Source organism: Pseudopipra pipra, chromosome 21 (genome assembly GCF_036250125.1).
Source record: "Pseudopipra pipra isolate bDixPip1 chromosome 21, bDixPip1.hap1, whole genome shotgun sequence".
Classification (NCBI taxonomy): Eukaryota; Metazoa; Chordata; class Aves; order Passeriformes; family Pipridae; genus Pseudopipra; species Pseudopipra pipra.
Window position 1 is genome coordinate 2524467 of NC_087569.1, and position 20871 is coordinate 2545337.

The 20871-nt window shown below is 49.3% G+C and overlaps 1 protein-coding gene across 1 annotated transcript in view; it reads right to left on the minus strand.

Moving 5' to 3' along the window:
- The window catches only part of LOC135425687 (S-adenosyl-L-methionine-dependent tRNA 4-demethylwyosine synthase TYW1-like), a 92861-nt gene that overhangs the window by 62875 nt on the left and 9115 nt on the right, over window positions 1–20871 (minus strand). The window contains exon 8 of the mRNA XM_064678240.1: window positions 8664–8781. Within this exon, the coding sequence (XP_064534310.1) occupies window positions 8664–8781 (118 nt within the window). The remainder of the gene's footprint in view (window positions 1–8663; window positions 8782–20871) is intronic.

The window sequence follows — 20871 nt, forward strand, 5'->3', positions numbered from 1 at the left end:
AAGCTTTAAAACAAGTTTTGGGGTGAAATGAGTGTTATCAGGCAGTAACACCGGGCTGAGAAACATTTGGAGATTGCTCACCCTGACAGCCCAAGCAGAGTTTAACAGCCCACAGAGGGACTTTGAAAGGGAGAGATGGTCATGTCACAGCTCAAGATTGCTCCAGTGTCTGGGGCAAAACTGGGCTGCAGCTCCTGGAAGTTACATTGCAGCATTTCAACTCCATCATGGAAATCATAGTTTTTAAAGTTCTTCCTCTGAAAGTCAAAGAGCTCATGGAGGGACCCAGCTGAGCTCTCAGCCCTGAGCCAGGACTCTCTGTCTATAAACCCACGGCACATTTTGGGATATCAAAGAGTTCTGGGTGTGGTTTGCCAGTGCCATACACACAACCAGCCTTTCTAAGGTCCTGCATGGGGATGAGTTATGCAAATAAATGAACAATTACATTATTTTTGGAAGCTGAACAGATAAACTGAATTTCTACCAGTACAACTGTCCCTCTCAGCAGCAGGGCCATATCTGCACAGGCTGAAAAACTGAGCTGTGAGACAGCCCTGCTGAACAGCTCCCAAACACTGCTGACTGTGCTGAGGAGCAGAATGTCCAGAAGAAACCCCACAGACAAAATCACTGAGGCTGGAAAAGCCCTCCAGGACCATTGAGTCCACCCTGTGCCCCATCCCCACCCTGTCCCCCAGCCCAGAGCACTGAGTGCCACCTCCAGTCCTTCCTTGGACACCTCCAGGGATGGGGACTCCAAACCTCCCTGGGCAGCCCCTTCCAGTGCCTGACCACCCTTTCCATGAAGAAATTCCTCCTGATGTCCAACCTGACCCTCCCCTGGCACAGCTGGAGGCTGTTCCCTCTCCTCCTGTCCCTTGTTCCCTGGGAGCAGAGCCCGACCCCCCCTGGCTCCCCCCTCCTGTCAGGGGGTTGCAGAGCCAGAAGGTCCCCCCTGAGCCTCCTTTTCTCCAGGCTGAGCCCCCCCAGCTCCCTCAGCTGCTCCTGCTGCTCCAGCCCCTTCCTCAGCTCCATTTCCTTCCCTGCACAACCTCCAGCCCCTCAATGCCTTATTTAATTTAATTATGAAAGAATACAAGTAGATCAGTGGTTGAAAAATCCCCCAGAACTCTAAGGAAAGGACCCAGCCATCCCTGTCCAGGAGTGCAGTCACCACCAGCCTGGAAAAGCCAATCTGGTGTCACATTGTGCTTCACAAACTCTAATGGCTTTCACAAGGCTGTTGGTCTGAGAAGAGCAGTACAGAGCTGACAAATGAGTGTGGTTCTATCAAGCACTCCCCTGAAATAATAGCCTCTGCTCTGAAGCAATGATTATCTGTTAAAGCTGAAACTCAGTGCACAGAGAGGAATTTCACACCAGGAGAATGTTTACAGGGGAAAAAAGTTCCCAATTTCCTGCTGTTTTGCAAGAGTGCAGTTCAAAAGGGCCAGAGCTGAAGGATGGTGGCACAGCAGGATCCAAAGCTGAAACATAAGTGCTGCACTTGAGCCACCACTCCAAAGACTAAAATTCATTACTAGAAAGTTAATAATAATAATAATAAATAATAATAATAACATCAAGAAATGCCATTGGTGAAGAACCTGTTCAGACTATATAAGTATTTAATACAAATTTAAAAATAAGGCCATTCTGGACAGTGGAATTTTTCAGATTGCCCAAGCACAAGAGGAGAAACCTTCAGGTTCACTCCTAGAACTCCTCAACCTTCAAGAAATCCTTGCCAAGCCCATCAAGACCTACTTTAGATTCTCTCTTTGTCTGCAAAAGTGCTCTTAAAAGCACAGAAGGCTCGTGATTTGTGAAGGACTCACTTCCATGAGCTCAGAGCAGGAGAGAGGGCACGAGGAGGGACTGCAGGACTGCACCTTGAATGCAGAACCACTGTCATTCCCAAAGGGATGGGAAGTTTGGACTTCCAGCTGCTTTAGATCCATCTTGTTGTACACAAAATGAACACCTGGAGTGGTTTTAACATCTAGGAAAAGTCTCCTGAATTAGTGAAAGGATTAAGCTGCTTCCCAGGCAGCCCAAACCCAACCTGGCGTCGAGAGAACGAGACTGGCAAAGTTCAAGTGGGAATGCCAGGAGCTGGAATAAATTCCAGCCTCAACAGCTGATCATAAAAGAGCTCAAGAACTCTCAAAACTGGCTTTTTGCTTCGCCCCAGATGCCTGTTTTAAGCCACGAGCACCTTTTCCTCTGCAGCACAGAAGTGCCTGGGCAGTGGGAATATAAATCCTCCAGTACTCAAAGGCAGAATTTCTTGTCAAATTATGGCTTTGACAGGAACAACCTCAGACATCAATGATATTTTCAGCTGTACCAACAGCAGAAGAAAAGCCTTTTGTATCTGGCCCCTTTGACAAAGAACATCATGACAAGCCAGAGCATTCCCTGAACAGTTTGCCAGGAATGTGTCCCACTGGGGACCCCCGCCAGGGTTTGGAGAAGGGAGCCCAGGGGCAGCAACACTGTGGCAGCTCAGCCACCCCCCAAACTGCAGGTTCTTGGGGCCTCCTCCCACCCAAGGAGAGATGGAGGAAGGATGTTCATCCCTCAGCCCAAGCAGCTTCACTCACTTCTACCTGGGGTTTGCCATCCTGAGAGAACTGCTGCTCCCAAAAAAGGGATCACAGAACAGTTTGGGGGGGAAGGGACCTCAGAGATCAACCAGCCCAACTGGTGATTCAGCCATTCCCACAGGGAATGGCCTCCCACTGCCAGAGGACAGGGTTAGATGGGATATTGGGAAGGAATTGTTCCCTGGGAGGGTGGGGAGGCCCTGGCACAGGTTGCCCAGAGAAGCTGTGGCTTCCCCATCCCTGGAAGTGTCCAAAGCCAGGTTGGATAAAGTTGGAGCAACCTGGGCTAGTGGAAGATGTCCCTGCCCATGGCAGGGGGGTAAGTTCATATTATCTTTAATGTCCTTCCAACCCAAGCCATTCCAGGATTCTGTGATTCTTTATTCACAGGGAAAACAACCAAAAAAAACCCCAAAAAAACAATAAATCTGCAAGAACTTGTCATTTTTAAGAACTGCACATCAGTGCCAGCTCAGGCTGAAGTTCAAGGTGGAAGGTGCCAGCCTGCAAAAGTCTGTCCCTCAGGTCAGAACAAATCCAAAAAGAGGCAGAACTACAAGTTGCTACAGTCTGGATTTTATTTGGTTGTGTTTTACTGAGACACTGTTCAGTCACCCGGGGCACATTCCCTTCTCCACATTCCCATGTGCCTGCACTGGCCCTTGTGTGGGGAGACTGTCACCTTCTGAAGAAAGGACACTGAACCTTATCCTTGCCTGAATGTATCCTGTATTTTCCTCCAGCTTAGACTTAATTTCAAAGACCAACACCCTCCAAACCCCTTCCAAAATCTAAAACAAACCCCCCAAAAAGGGGTGCACTTCAAATATAAATGCATTTATACTTATTTTCCTTTATTATACATGGGGAGAGTCAGGCCCTCAAAACTGAGCTTTCACCATCTCCTCTGCTCCTGAGAAGTTGCTACATCAGGGCCAGTAAATTAGCATTGCAGTCAGGTCCTGGCAGCTTCCACATGGTGGGACTTCAGCACCTTCTGCTGCCTGGACTCTTCCCTTTTAACTGGTGTTCACTCTTTATTTACACAGACATTTCCTGAGGAATTGATCTTCTCTATGCCTGGCTTTGCTCACTGTATTTATTCTGCTCACTAAGAGTAAAGTGTTATTTAGCAAACTAATTTTTCATCTCCCCACGGCCAATATTTGATTTCTGTGGCACATTTTGGGGACTGCAGCAGCCTCGCTAATCCCTGGCCCAGCTGTGGGCTGCTGGTGCCACCTGGAGTACAACAGCTGCACCCAAAACCTCCCAGATCCCAAACACTGGAGCACACAGCCTGCAAAATCTCTTTGGATCTCACTCCCCAAAGTCTGGACACTCCAAAAGCTCAGCACAGGGAGCCAAGCTGAGCTGGTCACGAGAGCTCGGAGCTGCAGGCACCGAAAGCTCAGCCCAGGAAGGGACAGCAAAAGCCACCAAATGCTTTTAAAAACCTCAACTGGAAGTTGGTGAGCACTTGAAAAGCCCAGCTTTCAGTATTTTTCTGAAATCAGCCTCTTGCTTGCCCAAATACACCGAGAAACACAGACTAAAGCACATTTTTAGCTTGACTACAAAGTCAAAGCACAACAAAAAGTGGCTGCTGAAGCAGCCCAGGCTATTCTGGACATGAGCTGTGTCCTAATACACCCCTTGCCTTTGGATACAAGTAAATCAGAGGTATCCTGGACACCCTGGGGCTAAATTGTAGACCAGGAAAGAAAGAACAATCCAAGAGGACTGCAGCAAAACTGTCCCTGTGGGAGCAGAGAAGACACAACAGAATAATTTACCAATGTCAGGGGGGTCAGTCTTTGGCATCAGTAACCAACCCATCCCCATATCCAGAAATACATGGGAGGAACAGAGTAAGCAATCAGAGAATTCTAGAATAGTTTGTGTTGGAGGGACCTTAAACACCATCCAGTTCCACCCCCTGCCATGGGCAGGGACACCTCCCACCAGCCCAGGTTGCTCCAAGCCCCGTCCAACCTGGCCTTGGACACTTCCAGGGATCCAGGGGCAGCCACAGCTTCTCTGGGCAACCTGTGCCAGGGCCTCCCCACCCTCCCAGGGAACAATTCCTTCCCAATATCTCATCTAAAACTACTTTTCCAGTTTGAAGCCATTGCCCTTGGAATCTCCTGAGCAAACATTCAGCTCTTCAGGGTACTGAGTTGGTTTTTTCCTGCACATTTAAGAGAAGCACCTCAGGTAGGACCTGCAGCTCTGCCAAACACACCTCTGAGGTGACAGGGCTGCTGGAAGGGGCTGGCACTGTGCAACACCAGGGTTGGGCTCCAAATCCTTCAGGAAGTCAGTGCAGTGAAACAACAACTCTCCCAGCTGCCAGGCTGCACTCCTGTGCTCAGCAGGACATAGTGTTTGGCTTCCAGTGGGACCATCAGCATCAATAAAACATTTGGCAAATCAAGGTGGGGCTGTGATTAATGATGGTAACGAACCCAACAGGGGTCACACTGAATCCCAGGATGTGCTGAGCTGGGAGGGACTCACAAGGAGCATCCAGTCCAACCCTCAGCCCTGCACAGGCCCAGCCCCAAGAGTCACCCCCTGTGCCCCAGAGGATCAGCCAAACCCTCCCTGAGCTCTGGCAGCCTTGGGGCTGTGCCCACTGCCCTGGGGAGCCTGGGCAGTGCCCAACCAGCCTCTGGGGGAAGAACCTTTGCCTGAGATCCAACCTGAGCCTGCCCTGACACAAAGAAGAGTGTTTTGGTTTGGGTTTTTTGTTTGTTTTACAGAAAAAAAAAAAAAACCACGCTGTTTGTTTTTTACAGTCATCTTTCCTATTAAAATAGCAGCTTGAGACTCCCTCTAAAGCTAAACAAGGATTGAGATGCACTTCCTGAAAAATCAGCAGCTCCAGGAAGGCTCCCATGCACTTCACCATGTCCAAAATCCTCCCGGCACCCAGGCCAAACAAAAAGTAAAACTTCCATCCCAGCAGGGATCGTTTCAAGAATCTACAACCAACCACAGAAAGCAAATGTTAATATTGGGCTGTAATTCCTAATAACCACAGGAAACATTCCCATGAAGAGTTTGCTTCTATTTTCAGTTCATTTCATTTCTTTCCCTCTACCTAAACACATGGAATGACTAAAGCATCAGGAGCACCACTGCAAATCTCACACACAAACACTGCCAGCGTCTCTCCCACTCCACTTTTCCTGGAGGCACTAGAGAGCCTGGGCTGTGTCTGTGTTTTATGCAAGGCTGAGCACTGATGGGATGGAATCAGGGCTGGCTCACAGCACAAGCTGTGACTTTAAAAAGCAACTATTACTGAGCACCTTTTATCAAGGTATCTGCAAGCAGGCAACTACAAGAGCTTACACACCTCGACAACACAACCCAACCCTGCTAAATTTAGCCCAGATTCAATGCCAGGGCTAAAATAAAACCACTGCTTAAGCAATATTCACTTTATCTACAGCAAGGGAAATTTGTTTGAAGGTGAATCAAGAGGTTACAACAGCCTGAAGAGATGCTGCTCAAAGGCAAACTCTGTTATGCAAGTGCAGTGTCAAAGAACAGCTTTCTCTGAACCACTAATACTTGTTTTCCTTCTCTTCTGGCTAATTGTGCCCTCAGGGATAATCTTGAAAAGGACTTTTTACAAGAGCTTGTAGTGCCAGGACAAGTGGGAATGGTTTCAAACTCAGAGGGCAGGGTTAGATGGGATATTGGGAAGGAGGGTGGGGAGGCCCTGGCACAGGCTGCCCACAGAAGCTGTGGCTGCCCCATCCCTGGAAGTGTCCAAGGCCAGGTTGGAGCAACCTGGGCCAGTGGAAGGTATCCCTGCCCATGGCAGGGGGTGGAACTGGATGATCTTTAATGTCCCTTCCAACCCAAACCCCTCTGTGATTCCACCCCCAAAGCAACCACTTGCTGCTCAATAAATCAAATTCTCTTTTGACTCCACTGCACTTGTTATCTGTGGAGGGAATGATGCTGAGGGAAGGAGGGAGTTGGTTTATTTTTATAGCCACAAAAACCTCTCTTGGTTTGTTATTGGCAGGAAAAACATTACATGACACGAAAAAGAAACAACTTTTCTTCTTCACTGCTGAGTGACCATTAAAGAACTGGGTGAGCAGCAGAGGAGGGGAGGGCTGGGAGGGGCAGCTGGAACTACAAGGAGACAGACACAATAGTTTTAAGCCTTTGAAAACGCAGATTTGAAACAGCAGCTCCAACTGGTTGATCCAATGTGCATCCTTTGGCATTACCCAGAATGCCAAAGGAAGGGAGAAATACGGACCCACTAATCAGGATAATGAATTCCTGTCCCTGGAGCACCACAAGGAAACCAAAACTCCCTAGGGAGCCTTCCCCTGTGTCAAAAAAACAATGGGAAGAAGGTGACCTTCCATTTGCCAAATGGCCACTTCTTAAAAAAGCAAAGTTTGATTCACGCCCCAAAAGCAAACCAACAGTGACTGGGTGAGACAAACACTCCTACAACCCTACAAACACCACCCAGGGCCAGCACAGAGCCCTGCACCCCAAAAAAAGGCAGGGCAGGGTGCCAAAAACCACCCACTCTCCCCTCTCAGGGGTCAGTAGCACAGGTATCAGAGCCCACCCGGGGTCCTGTGTCCCAAAGCAACAATCACCTGGGGAGAACTGCAGAGCTCGGCTCTCAGGGACCACAAGGGCCTGCTCAGAAGCACCAGGAGAGATGCCCAGGGCAGTGGTGGAGTCACCAGCCCTAGAAGTGCTCAAAGCCATGTGGATGTGGCACTTGAGGACGTGGGTTAGTGGTGAAGGTGGTGGTGGCACTGGGTGGGTGGTTGGACTTGATGATCTGAAAGACCTTTTCCAACCTTAACGATTCCATAATATTGATTTAGCAACAGAACTGAGCACACTCTCTCCTAAGAGGTAAAAGAAATTAGACTAAACTGCCTTCAGTCTCCACCTGAGCAGCAAGGGGAAGCTCCATCACCTTTCCAGGGCTCAGTCTGGCTCCTCTCATGCTTGTCCTTTGCTTTAAAAAAGTCATGAAATTCATTCCAACTGTTCTCCAGAGCTCACTGACCTAATCATCTGGTGGATGGGTAGTTTAAAATTAGTTTGAACTCGTTCCTAGTCTGGAAATACGTTTCAGTAACAAAATCAGAGTTTGAAACTGAAATAAAAGCAGGGGACTAAAGGGAAAACAGAGGTGCAAAGCTGATCTTGAAATATTCTCTGAGGAACCTCCACTCTGGGAGCTGGAGGCACGTGGGACCATCAGCATCGCTCCCAGGCTGATACTTTAAACCCTGGGAACTCCAAGTTGGCCATGAGCCAGCAGTGTGTCCTGGGGCCAGGAGGGACAAAGGGATCCTGGGGAACATCGGGAGGGCATTGGAGCAGGGCAGGGGGGGATCCTGCCCCTCTGCCCAGCCCTGGGCAGGCACATCTGCAGGGCTGGGCCCAGCTCTGGCTCCTCAGCACAGCAGGGCCAGGGAGCTCCTGGAGCAGGGCCAGGAGGCCACAGAGGTGATGTGGGGTCTGGAGCCTCTCTCTGATGAGCAGAGACTGAGGGAGTTGGGCCTTGTCTAGAGAAGAGAAGGCTGAGCAGGGATCTCATCAATCCATACAAATATCTCCATGGCAGCAGCCAGGAGGATGGTGCCAAACTCTCCCCAGTGGTGCCCAGTGACAGGACAAGGAATGATGTCCATAAACTAAACCACAAGTTTCACCTCAGCATGAGGAAGAACTTCCACATGAGGTGGCAGAGCACTGGAACAGCTGCCCAGGGAGGCTGTGGAGTCTCCCCCTCTGGAGACATTCCAAACCTGTGTTCCTGTGTCACCTGCTCCAGGTGACCCTGCCTGGGCAGGGGGTTGGACTGGATGATCTCCAGAGGTCCCTTCCAACCCCAACTATCCTGTGTTCTGTGGTCTTTGTCCTGCCATGACTGAGGGTCCAGAGCAGCCTCTGTGACACAAAGAACACCCCCTTCCACTGCTCTGGTCAAAGTCCACCCCCAAACCCCCCAGTCCTGTCCCCCCCAGGGCTGTGCAGCCTCACCTTGTTTCGTGAGCGCGTCCCTCAGGGCCGGTGTTATCATCTCCCTCTTCTCCTCCTCCTCCTTCCTCCCAGGGCTCTCTCTCCTTCCAACATCTCCTTCCTGGAGCTCATTTTCTCTCTGTTCAAAGACAGTGAATTACAACCATTTACATTCCAGCATCACACTTGAAACACTGTGGCACAGTTCAGTTAAACCAGTGGCAAGTGCCCACACAGCAATTCCTGCTTTGGTGTAATCTTGCATTTTATCCCTTTTCCCTTCAGACTGTGGCCCTTTGGTAATTTAGGACAGTAAATCTGAAAGAAAAACCTCACAACACACTGGATTTTTTTCTACTAACACAGCAATGACATTCTCAAGGATGTTTTAACAAACAGGGTGTTAAATCCCATCCAAGAGCGAGAGGGACTCCAGGATTTAAGCCCCAGCGTTCCATGGCTGCACAACCACCCCTTATCTCCACAAGGAGTGACACATATTTGGGAAAGGAACCCACACCACTCCAGTGCCAGCCCAGGAGTTCACAGAGCAGAATTTGTGCTCTCCACAAGCCCCCGAGGCAGCACCCACAGGCACCACCAAAATTCAGCCACCAGCAAAGACCCTGCGAGGAAAGGCTGTTCCCTGCCCCCCAGCCAACTCCAGCAGCATCCCATGGAAGTCTGGCTTCCAGCTGAGCCCTTGGAGCTCACTAAAAACCAAAGGCAAGGAATAGCAGGTATTAGGATAGGTTCCAAGCAGGAGAAGCAAACCCTGGCACGTAAAAAGTGGTGAATCCCCCGCTGAGTGTCACTTCTGAGACTTTCTGGGTATTTATTGTCTCATGTCTGCACAAAGAAGCATCAAAGTGTAAATAATGACTTGGATATTTCATGCAACTTGTAATCTGTCAGCTCTTTATGGCTTTTATTACGGGAGTTATGGATAAACAACAAACAAAACCAAGCAGAGGACATTTTGTCTGCACAAAACTGAGGGTATTTCACAGCCAAGGCTCTTTTGTGCCAAAGGCATCAAGAAGTTCATAGAAATGCTTCCAGTTTTTGAGTCTGCCCACCAACTGTCAGCATCACTAAGGAAACCAGTGCTCCTGACTTGCCAGACTGTTCTTCCCAAGCAGGGAAAGGAATTTGGCTGCTCCTGGATGTAAACAGGCTTATTTTGTACCTGAGAAAATAAAAGGTGCCTCTGAAAAAAAATCAGAAGTAGTAATAAACCCCCCCCCCACATAGACCCAGAGGTTAAAGGACAAAACAGTTCCTGATAAGCACTGGAGAAGGAAGCAGGAGAGTAAAATATTTAGGGACAGAGATTATTGCCTTCCTTACTCATTTTGGATAAAACTGGGCTTGCAGGCTCAGAGATGTTGTGCAGGAAGATCTTTTCCAACAACCACAACATGGTCCTTCCTGAAGGAGAAAGCTGTGTCCATCTTCTGCTTCCTCACACTCAGTTTGCTGAGCTTCCAAGAGGGAACTCCTTGGGTTTAACACATCCAAACTCCCCTCAAAGGCTACATCTAATAATTACCTGTCATTTGGTGGGTTTACAAGCTCATTTCTTGAGCCTTGATCTTCATTTATCTCTTCAACAGTACAATATTAATATTGCTGGGAAAGCCTCATGCATAAGGAAGGAAGGAGATGGAAGATGAAGATTTTATCTATTAAGTGTTAAATAAAGAGTTTCTCCTGCCACAAGTCATCATTTAAGGCAGAACCAGGCCCAAGGAAAGGCTCTGCCTTAGACTGAGCACCCTGGGCTGGTGGAAGGTGTCCCTGCCCATGGCAGAGGGTAGGACTGGATGAGCTTTAAGGTCCCTTCCAACCCCAACCATTCCATGATTCTGAGATTTGGGAGCCACTCAAAATGCTCAGAAGGATTCAAACATGGACACGTGCCCTGTAATCTCATGCCAGGCCAATTCTCCCAGAAGAACTAACCCTACATTAGGGAGCACATCAGAACATTTAAAATGCAGCAAATTGATTTAATTCCAAATGAGACATCCCACCCAAGACATTCTCCACATATGGAAGGAGTCTTTCTGCATTTAAGGCATTTGCATTTCTACCTCCCTGTCACTGCAGGGCCTGAAAAAAGGCACCTAAAATCCCATTCTGGCAGAGCAGAAATACAGTTCACTAATCATTTTTCCCCTCCCAGAGATGATCATAATTTTCCCTCCCCACACCCTGATGCCAAAGCCTGTAAACAAAACAATCCTGTGTTTTTCCCTGAGCTGCAATCCCTGACTCGTTCCCTTTGGCAAGTGATGGGCTTCAGATACTCCTTGTGTGGGAAATGGGAATTCCCAGCCCAGGGATTTGTATTTATTTGCTTAATAAACCTTTCATATCTATTATTTAGGGTTGGAGCAAAGAGAACAAAAGTTAACTTTGCACAGAGCAAACTTCTCCAGTTGTGGTGATTTAGCAGAGAGCCCTGTAGTAAATCCAAGGCAAATTCCTGCCTTTCCATAACAAATCAAGCAAGCAGTGACAAGAGACAGCTTTTCAGGCCCCTTTTTTCACTGCCAGAAAAATGAAGAGTCATCCCCTGGTGTGTATTCCCAAAGCAGAGAACCTACAGATGAGAAACCTATGGATACACCTGGATTCCCTGGAATCAGGACTCAGCAGAGCTCCACTGCAATCTGCTGGACAGGGGGTTGGGTTTGATTTGAATAAAAGCAGCTGAACCTCAGATGGAGGTGAAGGGAAGGAGGAGTCTCTTCCCCTTTCCTGCCATCCAGGCAGAGCAGCACAGCCCCTGTGGGCACAGAGCACCCAGTTCTGAGGGGTCCAGAGCATCTGACACAGGGCACAGTCCCAAAAAGGGGCTCAGCACCCCCTGCCAAGGCAGAGGTGCTGCTGCCACTTGGATAAATCACCTTCCAAGTGTTTCAAAGGGTTTGCTACAGATTTGCTTCCCAAACTCAGCCCCAGCTGCATCCAAGTGGGACCAACAGGACGTGCTGCTGCCACTTCTCCTCTTTGGAGAGCTCTCTCCAGGATGTCCAGGTGCCCACTATCTCTCTGGTTTCTATTTTGTTACATCAAATATCCTGCAAATTAATATTGCAGGGGGGAGAAAAATAAAAAAAGGTACCTAAACTCCATGCAAAGGCTGAGAAAGTTGGGGCTGTTCAGCCTGGGGGAGGGAAGGTTGTGTGGAGACCTCACAGCACCTTCCAGGAGCTGAAGGGGCTCCAAGGCAGCCAGGAAGGGACTCTGCATCAGGAGATGCAGTGACAGGACAAGGAGAACGGGTTCAAACTCAAAGAGGGAAAATTTAGGTTGGGTATTGGGAAGGAATTGTTCCCTGAGAGGGTGGGGAGGCCCTGGCACAGGCTGCCCAGAGAAGCTGTGGCTGCCTCTGGACCCCTGGAAGTGTCCAAGGCCAGGCTGGACGGGGCTTGGAGCAACCTGGGCTAGTGGAAGGTGTCCCTGCCCATGGCAGAGGGTGGAACAAGATGGTCCCTTCCAACCCAAACACATTCTATATGATTCCCTAAATTAACTTAATTTAGCACTTTCAGCCTCATGGCTCTACTTGTTGATTTGCCGTGGCTGAAAAAACAAAGTTCCCCCAGAAGCTTTTACTCTGAGAAGAAAAATGACACCCAGAATACCCCAATTTTGACTAAATTTCTTTCCTGCTTAACCTCTCAGTGATCAGACAAGAGGGAACCCTTGGCCTTGCCATGATTTACAGCCTCATCCATCTAAAGGCTCCAGGATCTTTTAACAAATGAAAGACACAAGCATTAGGAAAACAGTGATACATCAGGGGCTGGAGCCAGGACTAACAGAACCAGAGCTGAGGGAAAACACTGGCAGGGCTCTCAGGAAAAGGCTGCCTGGCAGCAGGAAGGATTAGCAAAAGTTTCCCGGGGGAGCTGTTAAATGAAGTACTAAAGTTCATGAATGACATGACTGAAGAGTTAAAGTTCACAGCAAGCAAAGCTCCAGGGGCAGGAGGACAGCCAGGAATGCTGACAGCTTTTCCCCTCCCTCGGGCTCATCTGTCAGGGATGGCAAGAGCCACGTGGGGATTTGGGAAGTTGATGAGACATCAGGCTGCCCACAGAAATGGCACTTGTTTCCTTACAAAACAACCTTCCTGTAAGGCTAAAACACATGGAAAAGAAGGGCCAGGGAGCAGGCTTCCACAGGGATACTCTGGAGCACAAGGAGATCTCACTGCAGTCACAACTTCCTGGGCAGGGGCAGAGGAGGGGCAGGGACTGAGCTCTGCTCTGGGGGGACCAGGGACAGCAGCCAGGGAATGGCTGGAGCTGTGCCAGGGCAGGCTCAGGTTGGATCTCAGGGAAAGGTTCTTCCCCCAGAGGCTGGTTGGGCACTGCCCAGGCTCCCCAGGGCAGTGGGCACAGCCCCAAGGCTGCCAGAGCTCAGGGAGGGTTTGGCTGATCCTCTGGGGCACAGGGGGTGACTCTTGGGGCTGGGCCTGTGCAGGGCTGAGGGTTGGACTCCAGGATCCTTGGGGGTCCCTCCCAGCTCAGCACATCCTGGGATCCTCTGAGAGGAGCAGAGGTGCTCTGTGGACTGTCCTGCTCCAGGTTCAGAGCTCTGGCTGTCACAGCCCAGCTCTCACAGGCACAGACAGAGCTGCAGCTCACTCAGCCCATGGATAAACACCCTGTCAGTCCCACAGCCACCCCGCTCTCCCTGCTGTCACTCACAGCAGAAAGGGCTTGGAGCCTTCACAGGGAACACAAAGATGAATGCTGGAAACTTGGCCTGAGTGAGCTGTGAACCAGCAAACAGCCCAACAGCAAGAAAATCTTATTAAAAAGAGCTGCCAGAGTCAACATAATCCCAGGCTATGTCCCCACACCACCACTGCTGCCCAGTGAAGCACAAGAGCCTGAACCAAAGCGAAGAGCTGAGAGATGGAACGGGGCAATCCATCACCTCACCAGGACTGAAACACAAGGTGGCTTGGCCAGAAGTAAAAATCATGGCCTGTGCTGTCAAGAAGTGGCCCTTAAACCATAGAATCATCCCAGAATGGTTTGAGTGGGAAGGGTCTGTAAAGACCATCCAGTTCCACCCCCTGCCATGGGCAGGGACTCCTTCCACTAGCCCAGGTTGCTCCAAGCCCCATCCAACCTGGCCTTGGACACTTCCAGGGATGGGGCAGCCACAGCTTCTCTGGGCAACCTGTGCCAGGGCCTCCCCACCCTCCCAGGGAACAATTTCTTCCCAGTATCCCATCTAACCCTGCCCTCTGGCAGTGGGAAGCCATTCCCCCTTGTCCTGCCACTCCAGGCCCTTGGAAATAGTCTCTCCCCATCTTACTTGTAGGGCCCCTTCAAAATGGGGAAAGTCCTTGAGAAGTTCTGACTGATAGCAAAAAAATGAGAAAAAAACAATCTCAGAAGCAAGATTTCTCCCTGCTGGGGTAGAAACCATTGGGAATATTCAATGAGGGAATGGAAGGAAGCTCCATCCACATCTCACTCCCTACGTAGGGCAGGGTAACAGAAAGTTTCCTTACCTCCTGCTACCCTCCTTCTGTAGGGCACCCCTTCTGTAGGGCACCCCTTCTGTAGGGCACCCCCTTCTGTAGGGCACCCCCTTCTGTAGGGCACCCCCTTCTGTAGGGCACCCCCTTCTGTAGGGCACCCCCTTCTGTAGGGCACCCCCTTCTGTAGGGCACCCCCTTCTGTAGGGCACCCCCTTCTGTAGGGCACCCCCTTCTGCAGGGCACCAGAAGGTCCCTGGTGTTACTCTGAGGCAGCAGATCCCAGCTGTCACCCAAAGAGAGGATGTCTGAACAGACCTGCAGCTCTGTCCCCACAGAGGGAATCTTCCATTTTCTCTTTGTTTGAGAAGTCAGTGCTGAGATTTTTTGGACATATCCAGCATCATTTTAAATCCCAAACTCATGCAGACAAGCAGTGACAGAAGCTTATGCTGCCATCCAAGTGAATCAGTCTGAAAGGACACTGTGCATCTTCCACAAAAAGCAGAAGGATGAATAATCCCACAATGTCCAACACTGCAGGTTTAACATCAGCCAAAATCCTCAAGGGCAAGAAAAAACCCTCCCAGCTCACAACTTTAAAATCCCTCTGCAGGGTTACAGGGGGGTTTCAGATGGCTCTGCTGTAGGGCAGGTTTTACAAGGTGTCATTAAACCACAGCTCCATTTCACACTCAGCTCCCAGAGCCTGTCAGAGTCTGTTTGATTTGGGAAACTTCCTCGGACACACCATAAAGAAGATTGATTTTCAAAGGAACCCAAAGAGTCAAAACTAAAAATGTGTCTGTGTCCACCCAAAAGTGACTTCTTAGACTTGAAAACTGAGCCGTATATTTTCATTTTATTCCTTTCTTCTCTGCTATAAAAATCAGAACTGAGACCCAGGTAACAGGATTTAACAAGAGTCCCAAAATGCCCAACTTAAAACCAGTAAGATTTTCCATTCCAGTCTCTTCTGCCCTCTCACACTCAAAGCAGGCAGCACACACTCTTACCATATTTTGGAGATTTTCCTTAAAATGGTTCTGTAAAAGACTCCTCTACTCCACCATTTCTTTTCCTGACAGTTTAGGACTAAAAGAGCTTTTCACTTCAAGTGAAAAGTTTTCACCAAGTTTTCAAGTGGTCAAAACACCATGGAATCATGGAACTGTTTGGGCTGGAAGGGAACTTAAAGCTCATCTTGTTCCACCCCCTGCCATGGGCAGGGACACCTTCCACATCTTCCAGGTTGCTCCAACCTGGCCTTGGACACTTCCAGGAGTCCAGAGGCAGTCACAGCTTCTCTGGGCAACCTGTGCCAAGGCCCCACCACCCTCTCAGGGAACAATTCCTTCCCAATACCCAACCTAAATTTCCCCTCTTTGAGTTTGAACCCGTTCTCCTTGTCCTGTCACTGCAGTTCCTGATGCAGAGTCCCTTCCTGGCTGCCTTGGAGCCCCTTTAGATCCTGGAAGGTGCTGTGAGGTCACCACACAACCTTCTCTCCCCCAGGCTGAACAGCCCCAACTTTCTCAGCCTTGGCATGGAGTTCAGGTACCTTTTTTTGGGTTGGAAGGGACCTTGAAGGTCATCTCATTCCAATCCCTGCCATGGGCAGGGACACCTCCCACTAGCCCAGGTTGCTCCAACCTGGCCTTGGACACTTCCAGGGATCCAGGGGCAGCCACAGCTTCTCTGGGCAACCTGTGCCAGGGCCTCCCCACCCTCACAGCCAGGAATTCCTTCCCAATATCCCATCTAAACCACTGGGAAGCCATTCCCCCTTGTCCTGTCCCTCCATCCCTTGTCCCCAGTCCCTCTCCAGCTCTCCTGGAGCCCCTTTAGGCCCTGCAAGGGGCTCTCAGCTCTCCCTGGAGCCTTCTCTTCTCCAGGTGAACCCCCCCAGCTCTCCCAGCCTGGCTCAGAGCAGAGGGGCTCTGCTGCATGGAATTGTGGAATTCTGCTCAACTCTGTCACTGGACTGGCAAGAACCTTAAAAAACACACAGGAAAAAGATGACACCTGAGAAATGGAGCCCCAAAGTGGTGGGAAATGCTGAGCAGAGGGGCTGGGGGGCTGCAGGGCCAGTGCTGGTCACCTCCAACAATGGATGTGGTCAAGAAAAGGCTGCAAATAAAGAGGAAGCCAAACACTCAAGGGGCACTTCAGTCTGCCAGCATTTTTTATATCTCTCAGCTCTGCTTCACCAACCAATTACTGATTAATTTACAACCCACTGAAGAACAACACAGGATATGGGATCTACCCTCAGGGCAAGCAGTTTTCATTCAGAGATCTCAAATCCCCTTACAAAGGAAGCCACTATCACACCACAGAACATCCAGCCAGAGGTTACCTTTAAAGTTATTTTTAGGGCTTTTTTCTCTTCTTTTTTCCCCTTGGGCACTCACAAGCCTTACTCAGAAAAAGCAAACCTCTTGTAATGTTGTTTAGGAATTACAATTCTTTCCAATAGCCAGAGAATAAAGATTTGAACAGAGGAAAGGAGAAGGGTGAAGTGTCCCTGTGACAAATCCAGATTTCATGCTGGAAGTGGTCCCTAAGAGGTTAAATTCTCGTTTTTCTAAAGCTTATTTTAAAATGTAAACTGAATTCTGAGCCAGAGTAGCACAGGTCAAAATCCAGAGACTGAGCTGCTGCAGAGAAGGGCTCACTTGTCATAAAGGAATCTTCCACCCACTGAAAGTTTTTGGAGAGGCTCTAAATGTGCACATCCATTTGAACTGACAGTGAAGCACCCAAACTTTGTTCCATTTGGTTAAAATATGGCTAATGATTCTTTCAGACTCTAAAAAGCTTCTACCTGCAGCACAAAGTTGGTCTGTAAACCCTGTGCCTTAAATCCCTTAATGCCCACTGCCCCCTCCCAACCACACCCCAGGCAGCTTCAGCAGCAGTTCCTTCACCCCACAGTTGGTCTCCCACAGCTGCCACACACTCCAAGGGCTCTCAGGGAGCATTGGAAGATTTGGGAACATTGGGATTTACAGTCACAGTGGTGGGACATGGCTGACTTGTTAGGGAACAGTGCCAGAGGGGATCAGGAAAGCTCTCCTGGGGCAAATGGACATAGAAGCTCCTTGAACATGCTCTGGGGGAGATTTTGGCTCCTAAAAACTCCTAAGAACACCCCCCTCTCTATCTATACTGCAAATGAGACTGTCAGCATCATTAACCTTTTTGTTTCAGAACAAAACAGCATTAATCTCAAAACTGTGTCAACAAAACATGCCCATTTGATTACTTCCCAGCCCATCACAAAGAAGGAATTAGGATATTATTATTGCTGTTACTCAGGGCTGAAGTTTATAAATGTGAAGGTTAATAAAGTCATTCCATTCCCTGGGAATGAGTCTTGATTGTGATAACTAGAGAGACAGATCAATCTCCCAGCTGGGGGAGATAATCTGCAGCAAGAACTGGTGTCCCTGTGATTAATAACATCTTACAGGCCACAAACACACCCTTTAGAGTTCACTTTCACCTGATAAATACATCCAGGGGAGCAACTTTGGAGGACAGGGAAAGTGTGGCCCAACTGTAAAACTCAAAATCTACCTAGTTCTTAAATCCACCAAGAACCACCACCACATATTATAGGGTTTGGTGCACTAAGGGTGGGATTTACTGTTGTATCAGCTGGCATTTAATATATTTGAATGTATTACCAATATACACCCGACCTTGGGGCAAATTTTTGTGCTCAGATTCCACGTGCAGGAGGCACCATCACCCTGAACTGTGGAACTTTACCCTCAGCAGCTCTTTAAAACTCCATCTCTTCTCTAAGGGAGAGTATGGAATAGCTGCAACTCAAGCAGGAAGAGAGGTTTTGGCATTCCCCTGAACTCCTGAATCCACCTGCCTGATCCAAATGACTGCAAGGATGCAGGGCCTGCTCCAAGCCCTCTGACAATACTTTACAAAATGCAATGAGCCTGCAGCACGTGGGAGGAAAAAAAAAAAAAGCTGTAAAAGAAAACTCAGCCTTGATTTCCATCAAGTCAGGTAACAAGAGATGGATGCAAAATTAAATTAAGATGACCTGCAGAGATGTGAGTGGACATTTATTAGTCACACTCACCTCCACAGCCTCACTGCCAGCCCAGAAAAGGCAGGACAACAAGGAATTATGACCATCTGTGCTAGTGAATCACACAAGAGGCAACACAGAAGAGGTCAAAGCTGGGTCTTAAAACATTTCAAATTGTCTACATTGCACAAGGCAGGACCTGCTGTTCCACCCCCCACGTGCAGAGGGGTGACCACACAACACTGACACCAAAAAAACTCGTGCTGGAAACCCTTCTGCCCACTCCAAATCCAAGTAACTCTGAGGATGAAGAACTGCCTGTGATATAACCCTGAAGATACACAAGTTTCTCTCAAACTTGTATGTGAATAGCTCAGGTAGAAACCCCTGTGGGGGTAAGGATTTACTGCAGGACAACAAGTTACCTCAGCGTAAAATAAATGTCAGATTAATTTTATACTCTTCAGAATTCCATGAGAGGAAAGATGGCTAAAGGGAGAGCACAACTCACCTGACACAGGAAACTTCTCACTGCACAAACTCAGAGCCTCCAAAGAGAGGATGGGACTTCAACTGAGATGGATTTGAACTACAGCTTCCTGCCTGGCAGCAAGAGAGCCTGGTTGTGATGAATTACTGTCATAAATGCAGATCATCTGCTCTCTCACATCCAGCCCTCAGCATTCATTTTTATCACAGTAAACAACTGCACCTCTGGGGTCCTCTCACAGCTCGAGGGTTTGCACAAACCTGTCCATGTGCACATTCCCCAGCAGAGTCAGCACCAGGACAAAGCCATCCTTCCTCCCAGGCACAGCCATCAACTCAGGCTCCCTCCTGGAATGCTGACACATCACCCCACGCACCCCAAGAGGGCCTTTTCTCCATTCCCTGCTCTGGTTGCAGGAGCATGAAACCAGAACTGTGGATTGCAGCTGGGCAGATGTGCCATGCAGAATGGGAATAAAGGGGCCAGTAATGAGAACTACAGCTTTTAAGGTCTTAAATTTAATCCAAAAAAAAAAAAAAGGACATGCCCACAGCAGCACACTTCTGTGGCATCAGTGACAAAAGCTGATCCAAGTTTTAGGGCCTCCTGTCCATCAGCTGACAACAGCTCATATCCCAAAGGGCCAGGACACTTCCAGGCACGCTGAGAGTGAACTTTCAATTCCACACCTACACTTGCACCCTCAGGATTTAACCATTTGCAAGAGGGCAGCATTCACCTGGCACAGCAGAACATCTTTGCCATCTCCTCCAAGGAAAAAGCTCAAAGGATCAGAAACTGCAGCTCAACTTGAGGTGTGTGTGAGCTCAGACACAAACTACAGCTCAACTTGAGGGGAGTGTGCTCAGAAACTACAACTCAACTTCAGGTGAGTGTCTGTGCTCAGACAAACTACAGCTCACAACTTGAGGGCAGTGTCTGTGCTGAGAAACTGCAGCTCAACTCGAGGGCAGTGTCTGTGCTCAGATAAAAACTACAGCTCAACTCGAGGGCAGTGTCTGTGCTCAGATAAAAACTACAGCTCAACTCGAGGGCAGTGTCTGTGCTCAGACAGCAGCTGCCCCACTGATCAGGGGCAGGCACTTGGGTCACAGCCACAGGAACCTGATCAACACAGACATACAGGTTACTACAGAATTGCAAGTACAACACACAGGCCGCTCACTGCCCGAGCAGAGCAGCAAGAAAGCTGAGGAGAAAGTGGTTTGAATCTTTAAACAAAGGCACAGAGAGCAGGGAATCTCCACTGCCTGTGTATAAACCCACACCACAGTGACTTCAGCCCTGCTCACCACCAGCACGACGAGCTGGAGAAGTGAAGAGCAGGAAGTATTTTATTGCTGTGCTCACTTTTTATTCACAAACTGGGCTATGACACGTGGTTTTCCTGCATTACTCTACTCCTCCATCATGGTGTTGCCACATTTTGTCAGTCAGTGAAAAGCCAGTGCCTAATTCTCCACAGAACTGCTGGATGTCACCACGTCCCTTTCCTGGGCCCAGGATTCAGCAGTTCCCTGTTGGCCGCTGACCTCTAGTGGTGAGTGAAGGAGGGAGAGGGGAAAGGACCACAGTTCCACCGGGAAAACACTGATCCTTTCTCCCTCCAGATCAAAGCCAAAGGGTCAGCCACCCTCCCCTCACCAGCTGCACTGCACAAGTCCATCCAAACTCAGGGGCAGAGTCCCCTCCCAAGAGCCTGCCTTGCCCCCAGGTCAGTGGGGCTGCTCTCCTCACAGAGGTTGTAACAAACAGCAGGAATTGTTTTATTTACCTCCTTCCCCCTCCCTAAGGTGAGGAACAGAGATGCCAATGCCCTCCCTGTAACACTGTCCCCTCCCCAGACACAGCCCCCTGTGAGGCAGGGCCTGGCTTGGGGTGTCCCAGTGCTGCCATCTCAGCTCAGACCACTGAGGAAATCCTTGTATTTCCACAGAATCCCAGAACAGCTGGGGTTGGAAGGGACTTTAAGGACCCTCTCACTCCCTGCCATGGGCAGGGACACCTTCCACCAGCCCAGGTTGCTCCAAGCCCTGTCCAGCCTGGCCTTGGACACTTCCAGGGATCCAGGGGCAGCCACAACTTCTCTGGGCAACCTGTGCCAGGGCCTCATCTTGGGGAAGAGCCGTGGGAAGCCCACACTGCAGAG